Source organism: Bacillus rossius, chromosome 12 (assembly GCF_032445375.1).
Source record: "Bacillus rossius redtenbacheri isolate Brsri chromosome 12, Brsri_v3, whole genome shotgun sequence".
Taxonomy (NCBI): Eukaryota; Metazoa; Arthropoda; class Insecta; order Phasmatodea; family Bacillidae; genus Bacillus; species Bacillus rossius.
The window spans coordinates 39,002,233-39,024,957 of record NC_086339.1 but is presented as its reverse complement, the minus strand read 5'-3'; the positions used below and the strand labels follow the sequence as shown (position 1 = coordinate 39,024,957).

Genomic DNA, 22,725 nt, shown 5'->3' with positions numbered 1-22,725 from the left:
CAAACAGATCGGATGGAACAAGGATGCAGTAAATCACAATTTCATTTAGAATTATTGATTAGCTTTTGAGGTTATGAAGTAAAAGTAATTATAGTTTAAAAGTTTGAATAAAAAAAAAATGTTTTTTTTTTATTTGTTTGAAATAGAAAGTTTAAAAGTTAATTAGTCATGATCTAGGTGGGTGATGGGGTGGGAATTGGCCACTCTTTTTCCCTATAACCTCCCTAACATGGCCTTCTATTACAACTAACAGAAATAAAGAAGAAGAAAAATGAAGAATTATTAGTTAGAATGTTTCTTTCATGAAGATACCTGATGAACTTTTACTGTTTGGAAGAATAGAAGCAAGGTTAGTCAGATATTTTTACTCAGAAGAAGAAGAAGATAAAGCAGTTTTATGACTCGACAAGCCAGAGATTGGTGTTTCCCCTCTGCGCTTCTATTGACTACGTTGTTTACTCTCATGGGATAGCTGGTTCGGCACCATGGAGAGAGATTGGTGGGCATTGTGGTTGCCCCCAGAAGAAAAGAAGAGTAGAAGAGGTTATGGGTGGGTCATGTGAACTGACCTTCAACCCAGTTACTTCGTGGGGACTATTTGCTGTATAGAGAAGATCAAGACTCAAGAGTTAGGGAAAATCATTGGAGGTCATGTTTCCCTTCCTTAAGTTTTTCCTATCAAATTATTTGCCTGATTAGATTATGCTAAGGGTGGGATACTTTATGTTAGCAGTTGAATTAATTAATTTTATTTTTTTGTGTGTTTGCATCCTTGCCCATCGATTGCAGTTTAGTAGTTAGTTTTGTATTTGTCAGGCGTGATGGTAATGCCTGTTGATGATGTTTCAGAATTGTAATCTGTTCGTGATGAGGATGGCACAACTCCGAAGCAGATGTGGGGAGAAGTTGTGAGCTGCCCTGGAAGCCAGTCCAGTAGCTGTTGGAGTTGAGTGGTGTTTGCTGATGGCCAGCCCAGGGAGCTACTCTTCTCGACAACACTGACTTCGAGGAGTTGCACCAACCTTCACGAGATAAGAGTTTAATTAATTGAAACACTGTAAGGACACTTAATTTTTTTTGAAGAACGAAAGAAGTATGGTAATAAACGGAAACCGAAAAAAAAATAATAATAATAATTATCAAGAATTTGCACATTGTTTAACGAATACTGAGAAACTAAGAACAGTAATTTAATTTGTAAAGAGAGCTTCACTAACAGAACAATTTTTTTAGAATTGAGAACTCGAGCCTCTGAAGGTTCCTGTGAGAACAAACCAGATAAAAGTTTTACATTTAATTTTATGAATACTTGTTGTTTTAAAATAAATCTTATGCAGAATCTAGATGTATGTTCAGACAGCAAGGAACTAAGAAAATTATTATTTTTGTGAAATGAGGAATTTATAGTTATGGTTTAATGGAAAAAGACAATTTGTAATTTTGAGGTAGCTCGATGGGGCTCGAGCTCTGTGAGGGGAGGGTTATGTCGCGGGTTGAAATTTTGCAGGGTTGTTGAAATCAAATTTAGGGACTTTACTGACGGGACTCTGGGCTGGCTGCTCTGTTCACTCGTCAGCGCAAGTGGCGTGACCATGTAATTGGGGCACGGGGCCGGCGCGGCGCGCTGCGGGCTTGCAGAATTTTGTTTGTTTGTTTGGCCGCGCGCTGGCGCAGCCACGGGCCGCAGTTACTGGGGCGCGCTGTCGTAACAAGCCGCGCGGTGTGGCCTGCACATTGGGGTAGAGGGGGGGTAGTCTTCCCAGATGTTCTAGTTAGTTGTTTAGTAAATTTGACTTCAATAACGAGCTTTTGTTATGGTAGGCGCGGCAGGGCGCGCGAATTTAAGCGCAAGTGATTGGTGACTCGGGGCTCACTCAGGCGGAGGCTATGCGTCTCACCTGTGGTCACGAGTTGTTAGTTCGTTCGTGATGTAGGAATTCAGGCTCACTCAGGCGGAGGCTATGCGTCTCACCTGTGGTCACGAGTTGTTAGTTCGTTCGTGATGTAGGAATTCAGGCTCACTCAGGCGGAGGCTATGCGTCTCACCTGTGGTCACGAGTTGTTAGTTCGTTCGTGATGTAGGAATTCAAGCTTTCGGGCGGAAGCTATGGTCGACGCCAGAGGCCACGAGTCGTTTAATTTAAGTTAGGTCATAATGTAGTCGTCAAGCTTTCGGGCGGAGGCTATGGCCCTCGTCAGGGGTCACGCGTCATAGTTTTTAAAATGTAATGTTCGTTCGGGATTTCAAGGGCAGGAGAGGCCCCTACGTTATTTTTTTAAAGTAATCGATCAAGAAAGGCTTTTCGGAAAATGTGAGTATGGACTTATCTTTGTTTTAATTTTAAGTATTAATTATGATTTGAGGTATTCGGAAGGACTAGGGAAGTGTTTAGTGAAGTTCTCTCATTCTCTCTCTTGTAAGGTCGTTCAATCGTTAAGGAAGTAAAGAGATTATTGTTTTAAATTGTAATCCCGCTATTTAAATGTTCTTTAAAATGATGTTGAGTATTTGACTTTAAGAATAAAATAATTTTAATTAAGTATTATGTTATTTTGCAAAATCTCCTTAGTTCAGCTCTCACCAGACATCCTGTACGGGATGACGAACCTATGATCCTAGGTACAGTAAAGTATTTTATGAAGTTAAGACTAGTTGATGCCAAGCGAGTTGTTTCTATGTAAAGAGCTACGATTCTCTCCCCCCTCTGAAAGTGAGACGTGACAGAAATGGCGGTGGCACCGGCTAGGTGCACGTGACAATATACTTAAGATTTGAGTACATAGTTGTTATTTTTATTTATCTGGCTTCAGAAGACCTAACTGCGGAAATTGTACTTAAATTTAAATGCTGAAAATGGGAAAATTACCATAAATAATATAAACTATAAACAGTTATTGTGATCAGGGCAAAGAGGGACAAATCATTTTCATGCCAAGGGCAGCTAAACGTCAAACACATTTCGAAACATGCAAATTAGATTAGTATAGCTTAAATACGACTTTGACTATAACAGTAATAATATAAGCAAAATTTGAATTAATGACAATATAGCAGTATATAACCCAAATCCTCAAATTCACTAAAATACACTTTTCAAAAGCAAAGAATAACTTAAATTCCTCTTTTAAACCACTGGCTTGAAGACAGAATCTATATGACTTAACTGTTAGAACAAGAAGTGGTGGCTTTTTCAGCAGTTCATTTAGAGGAGTTAAGAATTGTTGACACAGGTGCTTAATTATGTCAATTTTTTGGACGAAGTACTATATATACACGCACGCACCCACACACACACACACACACAAAATAAGTGAACATACTTCTTTGAAGTCAAGTACATTGTCTCCAGTGAGATGGAGCTTGTGTTTCTTGCAGTCCACATCTTGCCAGGAGATCAGTGGCTCCACGCTATAACACATGGCTAGAACGCTGATCTCCAGTGGGTTTCTCAACTTCTCCACTTTGCATTTCAGCGAGAACAGTCGCTCCCCTGGCATTGCTGGCACGTAATCCACACTGCAAGGTACAACGAGACATTAACTCTGGCAGAATAATCCACATATCGTAACTTACGTGTATAAAGTTTAAGAGACAATTGCAACAGGAAATGGACAAATCAAAAAATCCAATCATAAAATACCATAAAATCTTAATGATCAAAATAATTTATGTTAAGCTTAATAGAGACAAATATTTGAGAAAGGAAAATTCCAAAATACAAAAACTAGCAACTGTGTAATTTACAAGGACTACATTATTAATATCTAAATAAGCTACCAAAAAAATGTTTGTATGTCACCAGCTAGAGTGCTCTGAGTATATTTGTTTAGAACTTGAGAGAAATATTCATATTTTGTATTCTGAACTTGTTCTAGTTATCAAAAAAAGAAAATTTTAATAGCCTAAACATGCAAGTGGTATGGTTTTTTTTATTTTAAATCTTAATGTTTAGAGAGAGTTGAATGTTGCTTCAGAACTTAAATGTTTGTTTTGACTAATAAATTATTTTATTTTAACTCTCGAGATCCAAATGCATTTTCAGGACACTCTTTTTTTAGAACTAAATACAAGATTTGGATTTGAGAAAATGTTTATCACCCATCACTAGAGATTGTGATTTATAGCATTTAAAATAATAACATTTAGCATTTTGAATCTGAAATTTAGCATTTTGTAGCATTTTTAAAAACAAGATTTAGCCAATTCTATCATTTTACATTACTGAAGAAAAGTATATTTTTAAAAAGCATTAAATAATACACATATTAAATATTAACAACCACAGAAATAAAGATCTAGCACAACTACAAAGATAGCCTATCTTGATAGGTTTCCAAACAACTTTTTAGCACTTATGAGTGCAATAAATTGAATACTTAAAATTATAATAAATATTTTTTAGCCATGTTCATGGCCATAGTTGATGTAGAGTGCACAAATAATGTCATTGAAACTCGTTTTTTTTTTTTCAATTTTCGCCTTCTTTTGGTTTTTGATCATGCCAGAAACCCTTGCTTGCCGTTTTACCGACTTTTTTTCTTTATCTGATTTCTTGGTGAATCATTTTTTTTTTGCAGTCTGATGTCCTTCAGATTTAATGTGCTGTTCAAGTACATCTTTTTTTTTCCACTCCAGACGGCGATTACATAAATTGCACATTAAAATATTTGTATCACTTTCGTAGAACTGTTCATTTTTGTATTCATTTATTCGATCGCGAATGTAAATGAAATTTTGTCCCATTTTTACCACGAGAAATAACAGTATACAACACATTTACGAGTATGCACGTATTTGTAAACACACCACCTTCCACAGACTACACAAGAACGCGGCTTTCACGTGAAACACAGCCAGAAAATGGGACTTACAATTGTTAGTGCGGCGAAGCAGAGATGTCGCAATATGGTGGCCTAAGAACTTGTACTCTGCAAGATGACGGACACTCTTCCAGCTAGTTGTTCTTTGCTTTGTTTACAATCGCGAAGCACGAATGGCCATTCTTCATTCAATCTCTACGAACGATAGTTGTTGTGAATGACGTGACAATAAGATACTTGTGCTGAATACGCCATAAAATGATGGTTTCTTTTGATACTGAACTGAAACGAAATACAATCGGTAAATAAATTGTGTAGAGTGAAGACGAATCTACGTTTTTTACCTTGATTTCACATTTATCTCGGAATAGACTAAATTTTGCATTTTATAGCGGAAAAAATATAATTTAGCATATTTTCGCATCTATTTCGCGAAAACGAAAAATCACCATCCCTACCCATCACTAACTCAAACTGTTGTGAATAAACGAATTAGCATTTTCTGTCTCGTGAACATAGAGGTCATTAAAGACGCACGAGGGATGAAATGGAAAGACGGGCAGCGACAGAATGCATCTGAAGGGGAAACTGGAATACCCAGAGAAAACCCATTAGCTCAAGGCACCGTTAACCATGACCCTCAATAGTGAAAAATTCCGACTCCATCCCTAGGTTGCATCGGAAGATAGCAGGCGCTACAACCACTTGACTGCAGTATTCTACATGCTCCTATCAAGTAGTTGCTACAGTATCTACCACCAGCGAAATCTCCCCTGATAGAGGTGTATGAGCTACTGACCTACAGAGGGTGTGCTACACCTGTGTTATACTTTAGCAAACATACAGTAAAAATTTCAGAACTGGTACCTCATTTTCTGTTCGCTCATCGGGGATAAAACACCAGCAACTGGTTGTACGTTCAACTTCTCAGCACGTCCATCGGAAAATAAGGATTCACTTACAAAATTAAAACTCAAAGCGATGTCTTCATCGTTTACAAGAACAAAGTCTGTCTGTGTCTTCACACCTGGGACGTAAGAACACAGTAATCAATAATGATGCAGATAATACGCTTCTGAAGTTCAATGAAAGGCCACATCAAGGCAAACACAAATGCACTGACCTTTGACTGTTGGCTGCAAGTTCACGTGAGCTTTCAGAAAGTAAACCGAAGGCTCCTTGGCTATGCCGACGAGCAGAAACAACGTCTGGACGTCAAACAGTGGAATGGTGAGCGTCCAGAACGACTCAAACACTCCGACGTCTGCCGCTGTAAAACTGAACGAGACTTGTATCTTCTTGCCGCTCTCTAAGAAGCCATGCGGCGTGTGGCAAACAATTGGCTCCACCAAGTTCGTCGAGGAAGGAAAATCCTTGCGCCAAAAGAACGCATAATTTTGTTCTGTTGGGTTGACAATGTAGAACTCCCTGCAGCAAAATATTAAAAAAATCAGATAAGTTGTGGATTATAAATCTTCACATAAAAAAAAAGACAATATCTAAATATCTTGTAATTATTTATTAAATTAGAGCTTAAAGTCTTGTCAACGAAGTCAATAGAGATATGGTTTCCTATAACACACATCAGGGATATTGGAAAGTGGGATCCCACAATCCCATGGAATCCATCATGATTCGAAGGTCTGGCGGATCTGCAAGGTTGTGAATTTGTTGACAAATTGCGAAAAATCCAGTCAAATTTGCTGCTCTTTCAATATCTTACGGCAACGTTGCTGCTCCGTCGCTTTGCATCTCACATGCATGTACACAACCCGCTCTGCGTCGTGCCACGGTCTCACTTTCCAGTTTGTTGCAACCCACACCTCCCAGCTAGCTCAAAAACTGGTCTGAATTGCAAAACACATAAAAATACTTGAATTTTTTGGGTTCAAAATTACTATTTAAGTTTTGTAAAAATGTTGCTTTTTAAAGCAATGTTTTAACAAAACTAAATGATAGACTGATTACGAAAATAAAGTATCTTGAGAACAAAGATGAATTTTTCCTGCTTTTTATTATTCTTTACCAAAAATTCACAATAGCACAAAGGCCACCACCTTTTGACCAAAACACAGTTTGCTTACTTTAAAATGTTACCGAAATATCTGATGAAAAGGTTATTTATTACTGCTATTGAATCCTAAGATTTCATACAAACTCATGGTACAAGCCAAGTACTTCCATATGTGGATGACGACGAAAAGACTCACGTTTGTCTTGTTATGTGCTTTACACCAACAACTGCAGTCAACGAATTATAGATGAAATGTCCAAAAAATGTTATAAATCGGCACTACCCGGGCCACAATCGCGAAATTTGCTTTTACTTACTACATTATTATATTATTTTTTGAGCCATAGCCCAACCAAGACCATTCAGTACCATGGTCACAACATGACTAACGAACAACCTGACTACCTCGTTCCACAATGAAGGGAGGTCACGTGTCACCCACAACCAATCATTAGAGCCAAGATTATATGGTTTTATGCGAAATCGCGAATTTTCACGCGAAATTCATCCCAAACCGCGAAAAATGCGAAATGTTTTCTAACCACAAATAAACACCTCAATATTGATTTAAATCGTTAACTACCGACTATTGGTTGATTGACAAAAATTCCGTATCTGTTTGTAGAAGAAATGGTCGTCATTCAACTGCAGTGTGGTGGTTATTTAATGCGTTAATTATTCATCTTAAAAAATTACAAGATATCACAAAAATTGACGATTTCACGAACAAAAAAAGATCGTTATCGGAGTTAGGTTAGAGTTTTTAAACGCATCTAGCCACTAGAGATCACGCAATATTACCAACTGACGATCGTAAACTTAAAATTATCAAGTTAACAAACACAACAACGTGAAAAGTCTCAGCGCCTTGTTTGCTGTATCCTTTGAAAAATACACGTGAAAAAAAACTGCATTCATTAAATAAATACGTATGAAAATAAAATAAAAGCGAACATTGATATGTAATGATCACTTAATATTTAATGAAATTTCACTGTAACGCAATTTTGTGTGCTTGTTGAATAAGCAGTTTACCGTGAAGCCTTCATTTCATTTCACACTTCACAGGCGAGAGTGCCAAAATCGTAACATAATCGAAGTTTTCCGATCGCTAATGAAAAAGCACCTTATTGCAAGGATTTATTTATTTTACGGTCATTAAATATTTTAAATAACGCTTACCTACCCAACCCTCCCGGAAAATAAATAAAAACATTTATTTCACTGACCTGACATAATCTAACCTTTTACTTCGGGTTGAGTATATGGCTCTCTCGCCTGTAAAAAGTAGGCTTCCCGCGGTTTATTTTTTCGCTAAAACTTCAGTAAATACTAGTTTTTTGTACCTCCGGGCTTTGTTTACAAATGACGTGCATAAATGAAAGCTAAATTTCTTAATCATGCCGAAAAATAAAGCTACTGCGGCATCACGTGCTGACGAGTTTAAGAATGAGGGATTATATGTCAGTGACGGAAAAATACTTTTCTGTAAATATTGTAATTGCCGTTTGGAGCATGAACGTAAGAACACGGTAAACAAACACATAATTAGCGACAAACATGTAAAAGCTAAACGATCCCCATGCACTTTGAAACGACAGCTTTCTATCCCAGAAGCAGGAGTGGCGCAAATATGCGCAAAAAAACAAAAGGAAGATTTTGTTCTCGAAACTGTTGAAGCCTTTGTAGCTGCAGATATTCCTCTTGAGAAACTTGACAACAGCAAGCTGACTGCATGGATGCAGAAGCATGTAAGTGATGCTGGTGATCTTCCAACAGCGGATTGGATGAGGAAAAAGTACATTCCCCTACTTAGAGAGAAAAAAGAAGTGGAAATCAAGCAGTAGCTCTTGGGGCAAGATGTGGTCATACTCGCAGATGAAACCACTGACAAGAGTAATAATTGTGTTTTCAACATCTTGTTTAAAATTCTGAAACCATGTGCTGAACAAGATGTTATATTAGGGGCTTCTTGTGTCCTTGATGCAGCAAATGCTGTTTGTTGTTCTCGGGCAGTGATTGATGTATGCTACAAATATGAAGTCAAGGAAGAAAACATAATTGCGTATGTTACAGATAGTGCCAGGTACATGACAAAATCTGCTGGTACCCTTGAAGGTGTATTTGGTGACCACATGTACCACATACAATGTTGGGCCCATAAAGTAAACAAAATGAAAGTGGATTATCCTGAATTTGCAGCTGCTGCTTTAAAGTTAATATGGATACCTGCAACGAATGTGGACTCAGAAAGATCTTTTTCTAAGTATTCTGTAGTTGTAAGTGACAGAAGAAGATCTCTAAAACCAGAGAATGCTGAACTGCTGACAATGGTGGCTTTTTCCTGAGCTTAATTATATTGCATTTATAGAACAAAAGTTTAACTGTAGTTTCTATTTTAATTAATTTAGACTCTCTCCTGAACTCAGGAACAGTACTTACCTGCATAAGAATACTAAATATTTTAGTTGTTAATTTTTTATGTACTCTGAACATAGTATTGTTTAATGTGCATATTTTAAGTCTCTAACCACGAATTATTGAAGCATTTGATCAAGGCAGCTCTGCTAGGTGTGTACATGTTATTACATGTGTTTTAATTTTTTATGACGATAAAGACGAAATCCACAATTCTTAATGACGAAAAGTCCTTTTTCATAACACCATAAAATCTTGGCTCTACCAATCATATACAAGCTTACGACCCAATTTCAAAATTCAGGCATTCAAAGCACAAGTTACAAGAAATAAAACAACTCTGCATACACATAACTAGGGGCTTTCCCTTCTCTGTCTCTTTCCAATTCTGATAAAACATTTGTCCTTGAGTTCCCACGCTAGTCAGGGAACCACTGTTTCAGTCCATCTCTTACACTCTAGGGCACACCTGCCTCTCTCTTTCTCTCTCTAACACTGGTGTAATTTTATCATCACATTACATTATCATGATTTAAAACAAACGATAATAACAAAACAAGGAAAGAAAAATACATGACTACACTTTGAAATTCAACCAAACAAACCAAATAGGTAATAACACCTTTTAGCTGCATTTAAAATATAAATTACGTAAATGAACAGACACTTAAAAACATGAACCAAAGGGGAAAAAAAGAGCACATTGCTAATCCGAGACTACCTCTGAAACATATGATCGGCTGTTATTTACATTGAAACCGAAAACCTATCCGATTATTAAAAAAATTATCCAAAAGATATAGTTAAATTATTTATGCCAATGTCTTATATGTAGAGAGAGTAAAGGCTTGCAATGCTAAATGTTGACATTTTCAATGTAATTATAAAAGGTATATTTTTAATAAAACATATTACTTTGATATTTGAAATTTTGAATATATGTGTAAGTGGAGGCCTAACCATTACAAATAACAACCCCAAGTGACTGCCATTTTGAAACACACGTCGCTGGGAAGAAACTATGGTATGTTATTGAAATAATACATGGTCTAAGTATGATAGGCCGTTTAAACTCCAAAGGTATATTATTTTCAACACAATCACTCAATTGTCAGGTCCAACATAAGGAAAATGGAACTCGGTACATGTTATCGGATGGAAACACGAGAAGCTACGAGGCTGCGAGTGGAGAGAGAGAGAGTTAGGTACTTGGTGCAGGTGGCCCCCACGCCCAGGACGGCCAGCTCGACGGTGCAGGTGCCGGACTCCAGCGGCACCACGGGGGAGGGCAGAGCCGGGTCGCGACGGCCGCCGCTCAGGTAGTCCGACTGCTCCACCTCCAGGTGGCAGTACGGCATCAGCCCCCGCCCGCAGAGCGCCACCTGCACGCGCCCCTGGCCCGGGTCCGAGCCGGGGATCCTGTGGCGAGACAACACCTCACGCATCATGTGGGAGTGCTAAAGACAGAGGGGCTAAGCACCGCAGACAGGTACTCACAGGCACTCCAGAGTCGCCCTGTGCTCGTGAGTGTCGAACGGCGAGAACGTCACCCTCGCTGCCAAGGTCTCGCCGGGCATCAGCACGCCCCTGCCCGGCTCCACGCTGAAGGGGATGTAGTCGTCCCCGTGCGAAGAAACAACAATGCTTCTGGGGGAGGACGCTGAAGCATCGCTTGATCGCACCGCCGCCTTGGGCAGTGTGGTGTCCACGAGCGGCTCTGGTTTTTTAAAATAAAAAAAAAAAAAAAAAACCACTAGCGATTCAATGAATTATTTTGAAATTAATATCATACAAAAAAAAAAGCTTATAAGAGATGACTGGAAAAATATTTATGCTTAGTAAGTAGCATCAGATAGTGCAAGTATTTGGATATGTGCATTCTAGGGCTGTGCGAGACCCCAAAATTTGGGGAAATTTTCCGGATCACTAAGATTTTTTTTCCTGCCAAAAGGAAAAAAAAAATTCCTGGAATTTTCAGCATATTTTAGGGTTATTATTGTGCATAATGTTTATTTAACTGAATTTTTTCTCGAACCTGTCCGGATCGTACTTTTTTCCCCACTTCAAAACTGACTTGCTTATGACACACAAAGCAGCTGAAATCTGAATTTTATGCTTTAGAAAAAAAAAATTCTTGGTCAGTAATAAATTGCTTTTAAATATGGTTTTAATGTTTTAAATTCGTTAACCTTTTAGTCCACTTCATGGCTTTTATCAAACCGTGAATGTGTGAGTCAAGGAATACCTACCTACATTCTAGTGGACATCATACTTTATGGCTATGAAATAAATAAATGTTATTTATTATAATTTAATTTTGCATTAGTATTTTAATTATAGATTATTATCATACAAAAATTAATTTAGTATCAAATAAAAATTTAAATGAGGTGTATCACAGTGTGACAGAAAGGAATAAAGCTGTTGAAGAAAAGAAAATGACAAGGTGAGTGTCATAGGTTATGTTTTCACATCTAAGTCCTATCTGCCGCTGAATCCACGCCTATCTGAAAGATGCCAGCTGAAAATGAAACGTGGTGTCGCTGCTAACCTCTACCAGTGAGAGGTCGAGCAGTCTTCCGGCCGGAGCGTGGCCGGGAGCGCGAGCATGTCGCCGAGAGTGGTCGAAGAGGCAGCGAGGGCGGCAATGCCGCGGCCGGGCTGTGGAGCGCAGGTGGGCGGTCGCCCACCGTCACAACCCACTCGTAGTCCGCGGGGACCACGCCAGTGTTCACCAGCTCCAGTTCGAACACACGGTTCTGGAACACCACAGCACTTGCTTGGCGGCGCAAACGGTGTACAAACACTGGGTTTTGTTTCAAATTAACACTTTGGTGCTTTCATATTACATTTACCTGTCACTATTCTCCATTTTAATTTAAAAAAATACACATGCTATCCGGGGAATATACAGTAGAACCCCGATTTTGCGAACACGGATTTAACGAAAACAGCGATTTAACGTAAAGGTTTTCAGGAACCAACAAAAATCACCAATTTATTAAAATAATAATATAGATTTCCAAAAAATGCAAGTAAATAGTAATGGAATCTTATTAAAAAATACACTCTGTGGTGTCAGTAATAGAATGGAGGTACTATATATTAATATGTGCCTTTGCATCATCTGTCCAAATACGAAAAAATTAAAAAAATTGTTCAAATTGCTTAAAAACTCCGGGCGCTGTAACTGAATTGCGTAGGTGCGTGCCATTGCGCGCGCCTGGATAGATAGACTGTCCGCGACACATGACGTCATGAAGGGTTTCTTTGTCCGCATCCCCCTCCCCCTTCTCCATCCTTGGCTTGACTCACCACGTTATCTTCCAAATACGCCCGCATAGTAACAGTGCTAGCCAAATATTCCCTTTCCCATCCTCCAGGTTTTTTCAACTTGTGACCACGTCACACCAATACGCCATTATCATTATTCTCTAGATGTGTAAAAGTAACGAAAAAAAGCGTACCCGTATGTATTTGTTACTATAACAATTAGTACTCGTTACTATCGTATCGTTACGTTACTCGTTACTTATGAAACCGCATTAAAAAGCTTTGTTATGTTGCAGCAACGAATCGAGTCGTATTGCGTACGCGTACATTATGACGTCGCGTAAATAATAATAAATAGAATATAAACAATTAACAATATTTGATAATTAACAGTTTTTGTTAACCAAGAAACAATTAAATCTCATTAATGCAGCTTTTTTATATTATCTCTTTTAAGATAACATAAAAAAAACGTGAAAATACGCGGTAATAAAAAACAAAAACATACATATTTCTAATTTGTAAACAATACTTTCTTACGTTGTTTCTGTTCCAATCTCAAACTTTGTCTATACACACAATACCTTTAATAAACAGTAAAAAACTTTGACGACGAATTTCCAAATTATACTTTACTTAATAAACAAACATCGTTCTTTGTAACACAAATTCATCGAATATGCGCGCGCATGCGTAAAACATACGAAAAATGCGAGTAACGAGATGCAGCCGTGTGTAACGTTTCGTTACTCGTTACTAGATGGCGCACCCGTTACTCAGGACCGAATACATACGGTTTGCTACAGCTCTATATTCTCAGTAAGAGCTTTGTGCGCGGTGTTTAGTTTTTGGAATACGTTTTTTATAAGTGCTGCGCAGCTGAGCGAACAAAGAGAGTCAGCCGGCGGCCACGCCGCGCCGTAACAGCAGCTGACCGAGTACAATGACCTTTCTCCGCGTACGGCGCGCTATGGACGGTAAATTTCCATCAATTTGCGGCCTTTTTTTTTAAATTTTTTACTGTGACGCAATGTGTATGTAGCTCGTTTTTGTTATAAACGCTGCAGGTTGCGACTGTATTTTAATAAACTTTAACGTATTTCTTACACTTTACATATTTTTAAACTTTTTTTATGCCTCATTTTTCACGGTTTATAAAAATCTGTATGTACGACCGAGGTGTACGTACGAACCGGGGGCCGTACGAGCAAGATCAAAAACGTTGAAGATGGAAAGTTGACGAAGTCTGAGATAGCACGGCAGCACAAGATATCAGCGTCGACCCTGTCTACGATATGGAAACGTAGGTACGCGATTATGAGTGCAGGGGTCATTGAAAATCGGTAAATCTGATTTAACGAAACATCGATTTAGAGTAAACATTTTCGGTAACCGTAGCACTTCGTTAAATCGGGGTTCTACTGTATATTGATTGTAAAACTACTAGAAACTGTAATGCGAGACCTTAAGGTGGAAACACATACAGTGTACAGAGCTTCACAAGAAACCAAACATTTTAAAACTGCTCAAGATATTAGAGAGGTGTCTGTTTACGAACCTATATTAAAGATTAGGCTGAGGGTGGACTACTACTATCCAGAAATTTTTCAGTTGTAATTTCCTGAACATCATGAAAACTAAAGGAATGCAGTGAATATAGCCCTTCAGGACAAATCAACCACTATGTCTGCTAGTCATCTATTGGTACATTCCAAAGAAGCAAAATCTTGCAACATTCACCTTGAACATAAGTGTGTCCTTGAACAGTACTTCCCCCACACTGCAAGCACACTTGGCGTAGTCAGCAGTCACAGAGACCAGCAGGAAAACAGACCTCGCGCTACCAGCAACCACCTCATGCTCGGGCTCACTCGTTGACAAGACCACCCGCTGGTCCTCGCTGTTATCAAAGCTGAAACAAACAGCAGTCGTCTAAACACACATTACATTGTCTTTAGTCCAGCACATCGGCGAAGAGTATTCCAGGACCATATTGTCGCGGGTTGAAATTTTGCAGGGTTGTTGAAATCAAATTTAGGGACTTTACTGACGGGACTCTGGGCTGGCTGCTCTGTTCACTCGTCAGCGCAAGTGGCGTGACCATGTAAAGTGGGGCACGGGGCCGGCGCGGCGCGCTGCGGGCTTGCAGAATTTTGTTTGTTTGTTTGGCCGCGCGCTGGCGCAGCCACGGGCCGCAGTTACTGGGGCGCGCTGTCGTAACAAGCCGCGCGGTGTGGCCTGCACATCGGGGTAGAGGGGGGGTAGTCTTCCCAGATGTTCTAGTTAGTTGTTTAGTAAATTTGACTTCAATAACAAGCTTTTGTTATGCTAGGCGCGGCAGGGCGCGCGAATTTAAGCGCAAGTGATTGGTGACTCGGGGCTCACTCAGGCGGAGGCTATGCGTCTCACCTGTGGTCACGAGTTGTTAGTTCGTTCGTGATGTAGGAATTCAGGCTCACTCAGGCGGAGGCTATGCGTCTCACCTGTGGTCACGAGTTGTTAGTTCGTTCGTGATGTAGGAATTCAGGCTCACTCAGGCGGAGGCTATGCGTCTCACCTGTGGTCACGGGTTGTTAGTTCGTTCGTGATGTAGGAATTCAGGCTCACTCAGGCGGAGGCTATGGTCGACGCCAGAGGCCACGAGTCGTTTAATTTAAGTTAGGTCATAATGTAGTCGTCAAGCTTTCGGGCGGAGGCTATGGCCCTCGTCAGGGGTCACGCGTCATAGTTTTTAAAATGTAATGTTCGTTCGGGATTTCAAGGGCAGGAGAGGCCCCTACGTTATTTTTTTAAAGTAATCGATCAAGAAAGGCTTTTCGGAAAATGTGAGTATGGACTTATCTTTGTTTTAATTTTAAGTATTAATTATGATTTGAGGTATTCGGAAGGACTAGGGAAGTGTTTAGTGAAGTTCTCTCATTCTCTCTCTTGTAAGGTCGTTCGTTCAATCGTTAAGGAAGTAAAGAGATTATTGTTTTAAATTGTAATCCCGCTATTTAAATGTTCTTTAAAATGATGTTGAGTATTTGACTTTAAGAATAAAATAATTTTAATTAAGTATTATGTTATTTTGCAAAATCTCCTTAGTTCAGCTCTCACCAGACATCCTGTACGGGATGACGAACCTATGATCCTAGGTACAGTAAAGTATTTTATGAAGTTAAGACTAGTTGATGCCAAGCGAGTTGTTTCTATGTAAAGAGCTACGATTCTCGCCCCCCCCTCTGAAGGTGGATCGTGACAGAAATGGCGGTGGCACCGGCTAGGTGCACGTGACAATATCACTGATAAAAATGTTAAAAAGGAGTGAAGTCAACGTACCCCCATGAAGGAACACCAGAACTAGCCTTAAAAGAAACTGAACTACAGTTGATGTTCAAAGCATAAAAAACTTATATTTTTTGAGGTAACTTGAAACTTAATTTACAAAGTTATTGCATGGACCAAAATTGGATAATTTAAAAAAGTAATAATGAGTGATTCACTGTATCAAAAGCATTGGCTTGATAGAAATAACAGACATCAGCCTGTCCCCTGTTGATTACTTCATTAAGGATAATATTAATGTTAGTAATAGATCTGTGCATTAACTCAATTCAAGCTACCACTTACCTGTTGAAATCATTTCCAGCAGAGGCATTTTTCAGTCCAAGAGATATTTCTGAACTGATGCTACTGTCAACTTCTCTCGACCATTTTGCAACCACCTGCTGACTGTCCCAATGTGATCGCTTGTAAACATCCAAAATATTGATCTTCGCTACAACGCATTCAATTGCAACCTGGAAAATAAAATTTGTAGCAAAGTAAGAAGTATTTCAATGGGTAAATACATGAAGAACTAAGTCGAAAAAAAATGATTCCAAATATGTACACACCTTGTCAAAGGAGACGGGTTCTGAAGTGCTGAAGCTGAAAACACAGTCCGTGGATGTGCTCGGAGCCAAGTGACCCGCGTGCGGAACTATTTTCACGTTCGGACGGGGCTTCCACTCGAAGCGGTAGGTGCTCATCCCGCAGTGGTTAACCACCTTGAAATCCACACTCACAGCTCTGACGATGTTGCAGCGCCCGAGATCGAGGTGGTAGCCCTGAACGCTGGAAGGTTCGTCGTCGTCGCCGGCCACGAGAGGCTCGATGTTCGCGCCCTCGAGCGTGACGTCTTCCCGGTAGCCGCGTCCCCGGAGCACCACCCTCATGTTTTCAAACGGGTTGTCCACGACGTACAGCTTCAGGACGGCCTCGAACAACCCCGCCTCGCGGGGCTGGAAGCTGACGCTGAATGCCGCCGATTCCCCGGGGTTCAAGGCGATGATCGTGGTGTTCTGCACGGGCTCTGGAATTCGAGGAGCAAAGACACGTTGCACAAACTTCTGCAGTTAACACCACAACAAACAAACAAAAAACAAACAAACAAACAAAAAAAAAAATTGAATTTTTCAGTACCTCACAAGCAAGTGTTAAGAACTCTCTTTTTGCCAAGAAAGTGAATAGTTTTTTTCTACTTTCAAGCTATGCAGGACGAGAAGAGATGCCTCTCTAATAAAAGGAAATATGACACGGTTTGTAAGTGCCATCAAATGGCCTGACTTTGCATCATATTTTTCTCTTTCAATGTTCATTTCTAGTGATATTCCACTTAAAAAATAAAAATAAATATTAATTTTAAACAATTTTATGGATATAGTGTTAAACAGTGTTAATTCATATGCCCAATGTCAATACATTCTACACACATTTTTACAAACATAATACGTAATGTTTTATATTCCGTGGTGCAGTCATCCTGGTTTACCACTACTAAGACAAATGCTAGGAAATGGGTTTAGCTCCAAATTTAGCTATATAGGAATTCTTTAAAGGTTATTTACCAAGCCCTGCACACATCACATATCAATTACAAAGAACAAAAAAATTAAATAAAAGCCAATTTTTTTAAAATCATTAACTGTTGTTTTAAGATGTACCAAAAAATTCACTTTCACAACGTAGATACAGTAGAACCCCTTTTTTACACTATTGAAGGGGGTGTCTGAAAATGTAAAATGCCGGAAAATGTAAAATAAGGGAAATGTATAAAAATAATTTTTTTGCTCAGAGAGTTGTGATATTATACGACCTAAACATATCGTATTCTGATATACAAATAATTATTCATTATGAGTCTCTGAAGCATATCTAAAAAGAATAATTATACACTTAAGTCCCATATTTACATTCTGTAGAGTGTATAGGTAAGCATTTAGTCTATGTACATACTTTCATACTTAAATTATCAATTCATAATAACATAACTTTTACAGGTTAAGAATATTACCAAAAATATCACAAAACATAAGGAAAGTGTACTAAAGCAAGTTATATTTTTTAAAGAAAAAAAAATACAGCAAAGTTTCTAAAAAAATAATGAATGGGTACATTCCAGGCCCTTGCACCCGCAAAAATACTTCAAGTGCTTCATATTTTGATGCAAGAATGTATTTTCTCTTCTTAGAAAAACCACCACACTGAGATGCATTTTCTTCAATCATTTCGCGATTTTTCACAATTGTGTTGAGAGTTGAAATCGGCACGCCTAACCTCTCAGCGAGTGAAACACAAATACCTTGGTGCTCGTCCATTTAAAGTCAGGACTGATTAGATATCTGGTAAACACTTAAGCAAAACCTAACATAAAGTGTAAAAAATAACCACAGCATTAATTAACAGCGTAGTATTTTCCGTGTCAGATCACATTATTACCGTATGCTGTTTTTTTTTTAAATTATGCTTCGTCTGCAGTCGTTACCGCAAGTAAAAACCAGAGGGAAGTAAAAGACGCAGTAAAAAAAAAAAATCCTTGCAGTGTTATCTGTCACATCTGATGCCCAGGTTTGTAGGAACAGTATGCAGTTTTTAAACTAAGCTGTAAACAGCATTCAAAAATTGTAAAAGAGATGCAGTTTGTAGGCTTGACGTGCAGTTTTTCAACTAAGCTGTTTTCAATTTGCTAGACAAACAGATCATTCCCGACGGCTTTCATAAATTCACGGGTTTCTCACAGTTTTCCTGGCACCAAACAAAATTCACGGCTAATTCAAGGTTTACAATTTTCCCAGTTGATTGGCCATCCTGTATAAATATTACATATATGACAAACATCATGAAAAACATGCAACAAAAGTACTACATATAATTGATTTATAGACTTACCATTTTTAATCAAAAAAAGAACACTGTGCATTGAATCCTCAACAGGGTGGACAGAGAAAACATTTCCACTGATTCTCGGGAGCTCCATAAAAACCTGAGAAATAATGTACATAAATGTACATTTTAACAAAATGTTTTATTACAAACAGTTTATTATAAATTTTAAAAGTAATTTTAGGTGCTGGAAGCATAAAAACTACAAAGGAAAAACCTTTCACTATAAACTAAAATGATTTTAAATGCGTACTACTATGTAAATACTCAGGAGATAAAGAGATGAAAATTGGTGCAGTTAGCATCCAACACAAGCTTGCTCATTGATTGGGAAAGTGTAAAATAGCAGTGTGGTACAGAGACATGATTGAGAAGTTGTATTACAATATTATAACAATACAATCCTCTAACTAAAAGCCAGTTGGAGTTTAAGGTCCTATCATACTTAGACCATATATTATTTCAATAACATAACATAGTTTCTTCCCAGTGACATGTGTTTCAAAATGGCAGTCACTTGGGTTGTTATTTGTAATGATTAGGCCTCCACATACATATATATTCAAAATTTCAAATATCAAAGTAATATATTTTTTGTATTTAAAACAACTTCTTTACTTACAACACAAAATTATAATCATTCAAATGTATTCAATGTTTTGAAACTGTTGCATATCATCTTGGATAGGTACCTATCCATGATGAAGTTAAGGGTAATTGTAATACATTAATGCACCTGATAAGGATAAGCCATACTTTATTCCAACATTGGGCAAAATGGATAATGGTTGGAAATACATTTTTTGATATGTTAAAATAAAGTAAATAATTAGTTTCGAACCATTGCAAAAATTCCCTAAAAAGTTTGTAGTATACTTCTTTAAAGTGGTGTTTTAGTATTTATAACCATTTGTGGAATATCTATTGAGTTTCACAAAACATGTACAAGTATGACGTCAACCAGGGAAAGTAAATAAAACTTGGGATCAAAATCTAACATGGGATCGAGGAAAATCTTGGAATCAGAATCGAAAAAAAGTGGAACAGACCCACGTTTAGATATTAATATTTTAATTTGATTAAAAGAAAAGACCTGATATTTACACAAGCTAATAATGATACATTATTGACAGGTTTTAATATTATTTCTCCACATCTATGAGATTTTGTACAGTGGTAAAACATGATTTTATTAAAAAGTGATGATACATATCCTTTAAAAATTTTATTAATACAAAATACAATCATGTTTTTTCTGTGGTTTTGATGTTCATGAAAATTTTATCCACCCCAAATTAAATAGGTTTAATTGAAGGATAAAAACATAAAACCTGAAAGAAGCCCAGACGACCTAGAGGGTTTCAAACACACCATGGTAAAAACTAAAATGCAGACCACTAGCTGCAGCACGGTCAGTCACCTTGCACGGCACAGCTCCGGCGTTGCACAGCGAGAACTGGCGGGACCTGACTTGCTCCAGTATCGTCGGCTCGAATGCCACGAGCGTGTTGCCCTCGTCCGTCTTGCTGCCCGGCGCCGTGATCCTCACCTCCGGGATGCAGCTCTCCCCGTGCAGCCTGAACACCATCTTCACCGACTTCATCCCGGGTGGCATCTCCAGCACTACCTCCAGTTTCGAAGTGTACGTCTACAGAACAAAACAATTACTGCTCAGCACATGTAAAAATCACTACATAGAATAAAACAAAGTCGCTTCCCTCTGTCTGTCTGTCCCTATGTATGCTCAGATCTTTAAAACTACACAACGGATTTTGATGAGTTTTTTTAAATAGATAAAGTGGTTCAAGAGGAAGGTTTATATGTACAATACATGCAAAACATAGTAGAGAAACACTGATAATTTTAGAGGTTTCTAATGTGATGTCATAAATAAATACATTTTTTGCACTTACATTGCAAACACTGTCTGAACCCTACGAGATACAAGATCATGTTGTTGATAATTGTTGATTATCTTTTGCTTTTAGCCAAACGAATAGTAAGAAAAATATTTTTTAATTATCGAAAATCGTTGTTTAAGGTAAGGTATTTAAGTTCAAAAAAAGAACTGAATAGAATAGGTATCTTTTGTTGTTGATATTTGTTGATTATCTTTTATTTTTAGTTTATATTTATATTTATAATTAGTATATTTAGTATCAGCATTGCACCCGTGTGAAGCCGGGGCGGGTCGCTAGTTAAATAAATATTATCTATATGTTCTCTGAGGAGGTATACATGCTTGGAAAAGGTGACAAAGTAACTTCTCCTTTCGAAGCTAAAACTAGCCACATCACAAAAATTAATTATTGCTTTTGATTAGTTTCTATTTCCCTCTAACAAGAAGAGAGCACGACTTGGCAAATTCACTTCAGGATGAGACTCTGTGTATTAGTAGTTTACCTTTAGTGTGTTCCACGCTTTAAAATAATACAGCGCACTGTACAGTTTATACACTAGTTTCAAATTTCACTCTGGCCAATGGTGCAGTGGACTAGGTGGTAACGTACCTGCTTGACACCCATTTGGGTTTTGATTCTTACTGACGATAGTTTTTTCTTAATAATTAAATAATATGTATATCTACTTTTTAAAAATATAATTGATTTAAATATAAATAATTTTTTGAATATATTTTTTATTTATATATTAGATATTACTTGAAATTTTAATTACAGACATAATTCATTCTTCAAACATAAAATAATAATGGTTATACAATAATAATAATTATAAATAGTGCTAACAGAAATTTCAATGTAAAAATTTTTTTAATAATAAATTTTATTAGTATGTTTTGATTTAAAAACAAGAACCTGGGTATAATTATCATAAAAACACTGGAAACAAAATTTGTTTTGGCATCTTGCAAAAAAAGATGATTGTTTACATGAACAATGTTGTTGAATCAGATTGTAACACAGCAAAGTTCCAGCAAATTCTCTAGTGATGACATGAGAACAAAGTACTGACAGAAAGAAGGGGGTGAGGTCATTGCAATGCCTGCCCTGTTTCCCACTTATCAAACAACCATGCTTGACCTCGCCGGGTATCCGTCAGTCTCAGGGGCGCAACAACTAAATTTCCAAAGAGGGGGGGGGGGGGATATACTTTTTTTTTTATAAAGAATCACTGATCCCCCCTATTGAAGCGGGGGGTCCGGCGGGGGGAAATTTGTATTTCAAGGTGGAAAATGGTGCTATTTAAGCAGTTTTATCATCTCAAAATTGATTACACAGCACTTTCTTTGCCCCCGTTTGCCCCCCTGGTCAGTCTCTGCAGGGAGGCGACACCATGCTGCACGCTCGCACCTCGAGCCGGGACGGAGCGAACGTGACGGTGAGGACCTCGGTGCTCAGCGGAGTGACCGCCAGGTCCTGCGGGCCGATTGAGAAGGGGTCGCCGCCGGCCGAGGCGTGGAGAAGGCTCGGCACAAGCCCCGGGTTCGACAGCCTCAGGCGGGCGGAGAGCGCCGTGCCCACGCACACGTTGCGGAACCACAGCGTCTCGTCCTCCTTGCTGAAGATGCAGTGGCCGCCGGCCTGCGCAGTTCGGTCACAACACTTCATCGCCGAAGACGGGAAGGACTCTGCCAACACGGGCCCCGGGTGTTGGTGGCCACTCCCTTTGTCAAGACTGGGGGGGGGGGGGGGAGGGGGAATGGGGGATATCCCCTTTGTTCGGTAGTCACTCGCCTCCCGGCCAAGGGGCGAACATGCACCGAGGCCTGCTCGTCATAACCACTGCTGGTATAAAGTATTTTTAGCAAATGCATGAACTACTGGCTGTGCCACCAACATCCGTATAAGAAGGGTGAGGGACCACGACGGAATAATGTTTCCACCGCTGAGGCGGAATCCTTTTGCGTGCTGTCCGAGGCTGACTGGCACCAAGGGCATTATGCAGTTGAAAGACATGATATTAAACAGGTCAGAGATTGGCCTTGAAAAATTAAAAAAATTCATGGGAGTCTTCTACTGAACCTTGAATGTTTAATGCAAATTTAGATGAAA

General features: G+C 38.7%; 1 protein-coding gene across 1 annotated transcript in view; it reads right to left on the bottom strand.

Annotated features, from left to right (window-relative positions):
• The window catches only part of LOC134537853 (hydrocephalus-inducing protein-like), a 184,325-nt gene that overhangs the window by 42,980 nt on the left and 118,620 nt on the right, over window positions 1-22,725 (bottom strand). The window contains exons 57-68 of the mRNA XM_063378731.1: window positions 22,024-22,254; window positions 20,133-20,360; window positions 18,719-18,812; window positions 16,405-16,862; window positions 16,139-16,308; window positions 14,267-14,438; window positions 11,805-12,012; window positions 10,751-10,970; window positions 10,463-10,672; window positions 5,945-6,249; window positions 5,689-5,848; window positions 3,322-3,517 (exon numbers count right to left, since the gene is read on the bottom strand). Coding sequence (XP_063234801.1) covers window positions 3,322-3,517; window positions 5,689-5,848; window positions 5,945-6,249; window positions 10,463-10,672; window positions 10,751-10,970; window positions 11,805-12,012; window positions 14,267-14,438; window positions 16,139-16,308; window positions 16,405-16,862; window positions 18,719-18,812; window positions 20,133-20,360; window positions 22,024-22,254 — 2,652 coding nt within the window. The remainder of the gene's footprint in view (window positions 1-3,321; window positions 3,518-5,688; window positions 5,849-5,944; window positions 6,250-10,462; window positions 10,673-10,750; window positions 10,971-11,804; window positions 12,013-14,266; window positions 14,439-16,138; window positions 16,309-16,404; window positions 16,863-18,718; window positions 18,813-20,132; window positions 20,361-22,023; window positions 22,255-22,725) is intronic.